This window comes from Penaeus vannamei, chromosome 11, assembly GCF_042767895.1.
Source record: "Penaeus vannamei isolate JL-2024 chromosome 11, ASM4276789v1, whole genome shotgun sequence".
Taxonomy (NCBI): Eukaryota; Metazoa; Arthropoda; class Malacostraca; order Decapoda; family Penaeidae; genus Penaeus; species Penaeus vannamei.
In genome coordinates this window covers 42,608,802-42,616,301 of record NC_091559.1, presented here as the reverse complement: position 1 = coordinate 42,616,301, position 7,500 = coordinate 42,608,802, and the positions used below count along the sequence as shown (strand labels likewise).

Here is a 7,500-nt window from a genome sequence, read left to right as displayed (position 1 = left end):
GAAGTCGGTCATGGTGGCTGTTTATCTGTTAATTTTATTTTACCTTTTACTTATTTTTAATACAAGCTTAAATATGTTACAATCAATTATACTGCAAGCATTATCATGGTAGTTTATCCACATCTGAGGTTTATGAAACAAGCCTATCTGATTACTTTAATGACATGACTGCCCTTACGGAAATAGGCATTATACATATAGAGCATCAATCTTAACAAATTAAAAAACTAGATAATGTAAATATTATCCTGAACACATATTCAACGGCAATTGCTGTAAACCAAATAAGACTGAGATAATTCAATTTACCTGAAAATTTTGATGTTCGATCCTTAGCTTTTCCACACCTGGGCCGTATAGTTCACGTAGAAGGCACATAATTCGAGTTTTCTTCCCAGCTCCTGATGGTCCATACACCAAGAGATGTGGAAAATCACCCCCTTCAACCTGTTGAGTTACTTTCAATTAGATGACAAACAAGAAGTAGAATAAGAATAAGAATAAGAATAAGAAGAAGAAAAAAAAGAGAGGGAGAGTGAGAGAAACTTGTTACTTTAAATTAGATGACAAACAGGAAGCAGAAGAACAATAAGAATAAGAATTAAAAGAAAAGACAAGAAAAGAAAAGGAAAAAGAAAAGACAAGCAGAAAAGGGAACAAGATAAAATCTAATAAAATGAAAGATAAGAGAAGGGAAGAAAAAGAAGAAAAAATACAATACAAATAAAAAGAAGAAACAAAATCTATAAATTACTTATAACTACACAAAAACACTTGACAATCAAAATAAACAGAAAGGGAAGGACAATACCCCAAGAGTGGTGATTTCCCTTAACAATAATAATAATAAAAGTGTGGAAAAAATGACTTGTTCTAAAGGTGTATAAAGGTCTGATATCATTGACGCTGATCATAACAAATAATGGTGATTCATTTATCAATCTATTTATCTACAATTATAATTATCATTATTTATTTCCAGAACATTGACTAATAACAAATATGAACATATCAATATCATTTAGATGGCTCATTCATTAACCCAGTGGTGACAGGAGCCCTCCGTACCATACCAAAAATCTTGTCAGAGTGCATGTGGAATCAGCTGCTCAAGGGAGAAATCAAAAGGATGGGAACTGTAGAATAACCCTACTCTTCAGGCTTTAAACCTACTTTTGAAGGGTTATTTTTAGGTGAACAACTATTTAGCTGCACAATTTAGAGCCGACATGAAGATGTAATCCCTGTGTCTATCGGGTCTATCATGGCATTATAAAACGTCATTTGGTACCTCCTAGAACGACTGGGTTAAACAAAGAATGTTGTCCGTATATATCAACAATTCATTTAGTCAGCACCTTGCACTTGTAATTCAAATTATAGTAATTGAAACAGATACAAAGACAAAAGATTTAAATGAGTCCTATCTGGGAAACATTCTTTGATCCTTTTGCAATATAGTTAAGACTATAAACATGAGTAATTACAAGTGAGAAAATGATGAGGTAAAATAAAAATGACAGGCACACAGAAAGAAATATCTACATCCTGTGCAAAGAAAATATAGTCATACAAATATAAAATAACATTAACAAAGCATACTTTAATAGCAACTCTGAACAGTGATAGACACAACAATGTTCTGTTCCATGAAGTACTGTACTATCAACTAAATGCTGTGATTCAGTTTACACACTGATGGTTCTAGAAGTCAATTACTAGGCCTACATGATCTCATCTACTTACCCAATGCCATGAATTTTTGGATAGAGAACTTTAATTTTTGCTCACAATCTTGTCAATCTAATAATTATAATAGATAAAAATAGTATTAGAAATAAATCTTTAAAATTCAGGGAACATGGTAAATATATGAGTCATTTGTGGAGCCATCTATTTATAGATAAAATTGACAAAATACTTTGAGCTTTTTCAACCAAAATCTCAACTTTTTTAGTTCCATGCATATCTGCTATGTATTTACTTAAAGGAACCTCTTCCATTACTGCTTACCTCCCTAGAAATTTATAAGAAGTAAGATCCTATGTAAGGAACCCTCTAAAAAGTATTTTTTTCATTTAACATATCTTTAAACACAAAATCTTTTCAGAAATCTAAGTTTCCATGACTGGGCATGCCTTTCAGGAAGTGCCTCCACCACCAACCAGAAATATTGTCCTCATGTTGGTATGCACGGCACGATTAAACTGGGACTCAGGATCACCAAGTGGTGCTATCGGCGATCTGTTTTCCTTTCTTTGTGTCTCTGCAGATTATTTCTTCAACAAACAACAAAAACATTAAGTCCTCTATAAGAATATCTTCAATTTACCCTACCTTAGTGTGTCCAAACCAAAAAGATTAACCCTATGTATATACAATAAATTTATACAATGTTATATAATATGAGGTTTATACATTTTTGAATTTGTTTGTTTTGAAAGGCATTTTCACTTTCTATTTACATAAACATATACACTATTCTGGCACATTTCACAATGTGTGTGTATGTCATCATCACCTCTATGCAGGTTCTGGACTGTCTAGAGTACTTTATATTATATATATATATATATATATATATATATATATATATATATATATATATATATATATATATATATATATATATATATATATATATACGTATCTGATTCTCGGTGAGTATACATAGCTATATACACAAGAAAAAGAAACTTACAAAACCTCTATACTCTTGCAATTTGACAATACTTTTGTGTATCAATGGTCAACCAAAACAGTTCTAACAACAAGAAAAAATGAAAATAATACAATGGCTGAAAATAATGTATAAAAAGGAATATATAATATAAGGATTGTCACTAATAAAACACTCTACAGTCCACTTGAAGTAGTTTTTAATCTGCAACAATTTACTACAGTGATGATATTGGCCCTGATAGTTTGGAAGGGAATTAAGTATAACAAGGAAAATGTGGACATAAATGAGAAAAAACCTGATGATAAACCAAGTTGAAATCATGCAGTGTAACGTTTCTATAACCCTTTTTAAGGTGGACTATTTCTAATCCTATACACCCATACGAGATATGCCTTAAATAAATATTATAGCTGAGATATATACTGTATAGCATACCAGAGGATTCCACAGCAGGGGTGTGTGACTTATAGGCCCGACCCAAATAAACACAGGTGGTATCATGACTCCTTGCCTCCTCTTTGCAATGGTATTTGCCATTATCTGAGGTCTTTATTTGTCATTAGTTATGCTGTATCAAGATGACAATAGTGTGTTTTAATTGAGCAGGTTCCATATCATCTCTCCTAATAGTTTACTCTGAGCAATTACAGTAACATTGTGTTATTTTTTAAATTTTAGTATTATTCATTCACAACCTGCAGTGGCAGTAACAGCAGGCAGGAATAGGTGGTTTCTGTCTGTGGACACAGTATTTTCCCAGGACACAGCCCTCTGCCAGGTATGGCTGACAGCTGGTAAACTTCACCATTATGTACTGGTGGAACTCCTGCAGGAGTTTGTGAATGAGAACTTACTGACATACCTACCACTCACTTCTCAGCTAAATTTTTTCCATGACAAGACATCCACGTCACCTCGAACTGAGGTGATAGTGGCCCCCAGACTGTTGAGTATTTTACTTGCGGGGGCAATATTAAATTTTTCATGAGCGGAAAACATAATTTTGTCTACATTTGCAACGGACGGATCTGCAGACGGATGATGAAATAAGTGCGTAGAAAGGTCAAAAGAATTTTATGTGCGGAAGATGATTTAAAAAGAAGTAAGCATGCGCGGAAAGTTACCCGAGAACTACACTTGCATGGACAGAATTTGACCAAACAATTTTTGCACGGGGAATGCGTTCCCCACGCAGAACAAACTCTACAGTCTGGAGTGGCCCTAATCATGGCAAATGTTTTGCGATAGGTTCAATGACTTTCATAAAAGTCCCAACATCGTAGTGGCAGTGTCAAGTCTCCCTCAACTACAAGGTCTATAATCTCAAACATTAAATGTACAGGACAGGAGTGCATCGCCACATGCCATCCCTACGGCAGGGGCTAATAAAGCACTACCATGCATAATCCTGGAAGACAGAACTTGAAGACTTCAACAGCAATCTACCAGATAATAAGGAACATAGCTCTATCTTGCCAACATACATGTTGCTAAGGTTTGTCGTTTGTCGTCTGTACACCACAGAGGCCACAATGTTAACGAAAACAGGGTCCCAATCTGTACTGTGCAAGGGAAGTGTCAGAGGAATGGTAGTCTTCTAAACATTAATTAATATTTAAATCTTGACTATTCAGCTATTGTAGGCCTACCTTCAGTTAATACATTTTAAAAACCGAGTAGCGATTCTCTCTCTATCCTTTACAAGCACTGCATTCATTATTCAACATCTCTGCATGGTCCTAGTCTACAGTCATCTTAACAGCTGTACAAAAACTCAAAAATCAAGCGTAAATCCAACATAAAAAGAACACTTTTATTTCGTCTCCTTTCCCTCCGCCCGAGACACCGCGACACTCGACACCTTCACCATCACTTTTTCCCACCTTTTATTTACACAATGACCCACTCACCAATTTCTTGAGATGCGCCCCTTTCTCCAGGTGGAAATCCAACTTGGAGAGCTCTCGAGGACGATGTTTATCCACCCACAAACTCATTTTTGGCGGAGCAGGCGAAGGAGGAGGACGGGGAATCTCGCGCGGGAAACCTGTAAATAACAGGAGTGAACAACGAGCCCAAAACTTTTCTCAAACTCGTATTTCTCCCGAGCGTAAATACTTTTTCGTTTCTTTATGATTTCTTAGGTAAATACTTAGATGCATAAGATTATTATTTTTTCGCTACAGAGTGGATATCATTTATCTTTGGGTGCGCGTAATTATTTATATATTCATATATTTTACCCTTGCTAATTCTTTCTTCCTCTTCGTTTTGTTAGTAATATTTTTATCATAATTATTGTTACTATTATTATCTTTATTATTAGAAATATTGATATTGTTATATGAATCATTATTGTTATCATCGTTGTTATTATCATTAATATTATCATTATTTTTATCACCATCATCATAATCATAATGATAATAATCATCTTAATCTTAATAATTATAATCATCATCATCATCATCATGATCACCCTGATACTATTATCATTATTTCATGATTACTAATACCATTATTATCATTATCATTATTATCATTATTATCGTTATTATTATCATTATCATTACTGTCATTGTTATCATTATTATTATTATTATTATTATTATCATTATTATTATTATTATCATTATTATTATTATCATCATTATTATTATTATTATTATTATTATCATTATTATTATCATTGTTATTATTGTTACTATTATTGTTATTATTATTATTATTATTATTATTATTATTATTATTATTATTATTATCATTATTATTATTATTATTATTATTATTATTATTATTATTATTATTATTATTATTATTATTATTATTATTATTATTATCAATATCATTATTAATACTATTATTATTGTTATTATCATAATCATCATAATTGCCATTGTCATTCTTCTCCTGTTTCCTCTTTTTCTTCTTATTATTATCATTATCATCATCATCCTTATCCTTGGTCTTACCTCCGCCAAGTCATGTTTTTGCTAGTGTTGGTTATTTGTTTGTTTGTTTGTTTGTCAAAAAGTTATGAACAGATTTTTAAAAAAGTTATCAAAGGTGATTGCTGTTATGATCATCGTTATCTTTATGACCTCCGCTATTGTTATTATTATTATTTTTATTATCATTATTATTATTATTATTATTATTATTATTATTATTATTATTATTATTATTATTATTATTATTATTATTATTATTGTTATCATTATTGTTATTATTATTATTATTGTTATTATCATTATTATTATTATTATTGCTGTTGCTGTTGTTTTATTGTTGTTGCAATTTTTATTATCATCACCATTATCATTATTGTTATTGTTATGATTATGATTTTATTATTATCATGATTATGATGATTATCATTATCATTATGATTATTATGATTATTACTATCACCATTATTATCATTATCATGATTGTTGTTATTATCATAATTATCAATATTACTTTTATTACCATTATCGTAGTCATCATCTTTATCATTATCATCATTGTCATTGTTATTGTTATTACTATCATTCTCGTTTTTATTGTTATCGTTATATTAATTATTATCGTTATTATTATTCTATTATAATTATTATTATCATTATTGTTATCAGTACTATCATTGTTATCCTTAGCGTTGTTATTATTATCATCATCATTGTTATTGTTGATACTATTACTATTATTATTGTTATTATCATTGTTATTTCTGCCATTGTTATTATCATTTGTTGTTTTATTGTCATCACTTCCATTAATATCATTATCATTATTATCACCATTTTTTATATCATTATCATTATTATTAGTATTGTTATTATTGTTATTATCGTCATTACTGTTTTCATCACCATGTTCCATTATTATCATCATCAACATTATTATTATTATGATTATTATTTCAATCATTACTATCATTATCATCATTATCTTTTTTATCATTATTTTTATCATTATTATCATTGTCATTTTTCATCATTATCCTTATTACTTTTGTTAAAATTTTTAATATTATTATTTGTGTTGCTAATTGTGTTATCATCATTATTATTATCACTATAATTGGTATTATCATTATCAGTGTAATCATTGTCTTGCAATGACGAGTCCCGATCGGAGAGGTTATTTATTCATCATTATTGTTATATACTTTACTATGATTATTATCATCCTCATCATTATCAAATTAATCAAAAATCTTTCTGAGAAAATGTGTTCCTTTATTTCAACATCTTTATTAAAATGAGTAATTTAATGCCCCTGAGATAGCTTATAATTTATGCTTCTATTTGGGTATCTATTCTTCCTTGGCTTATTCGTTCGTATCTCTATTATTCTTTCCTTTGCTTTCTTTGAATGTTTATCATTTTTTTCTCTTTCTCGCATTTTTCGATTTTTTTCCATCTTTTATCATTTTTTATTTATCATTTTTTTCTATTTATATTTTTATCTCCTTGTCTTCTTCACTACACTCTATCTTATAACCTCATTTCTATAATCTCTATGGCGCTATGTTTATCACCTCATAGATAGAAATAATGAGATTTATTCGCCTTCAAAGGACAGAAAATTCGCCGAGTTTATTCATCTCTAGTTTGAGCTTTTGATGATAAACCTGTCAATGAACTTCCTCATTTCGCTCGGTTTCCCTTGACTTGTCTCTTTAAACTTGGCGATGGAATCCACAGTTTTCTCACAGTGAAGGAGAAGAGAGGAGAGGAATTTACTCTTCATATTGATTTTAAACATGTCACACACATACGGACACATCACACATACACTTATACAACACATACATATGTATATACACACGG

At 30.4% G+C, this 7,500-nt stretch overlaps 1 protein-coding gene across 1 annotated transcript in view; it reads right to left on the bottom strand.

Annotated features, from left to right (window-relative positions):
- The window catches only part of RfC38 (replication factor C subunit RfC38), a 26,880-nt gene extending 22,134 nt beyond the window's left edge, over positions 1 to 4,746 (bottom strand). The window contains exons 1-2 of the mRNA XM_070127316.1: positions 4,594 to 4,746; positions 310 to 447 (exon numbers count right to left, since the gene is read on the bottom strand). Of these exons, the coding sequence (XP_069983417.1) occupies positions 310 to 447; positions 4,594 to 4,680 (225 nt within the window). The 5' untranslated portion in view covers positions 4,681 to 4,746. The remainder of the gene's footprint in view (positions 1 to 309; positions 448 to 4,593) is intronic.
- Positions 4,747 to 7,500: the final 2,754 nt, after the last annotated feature.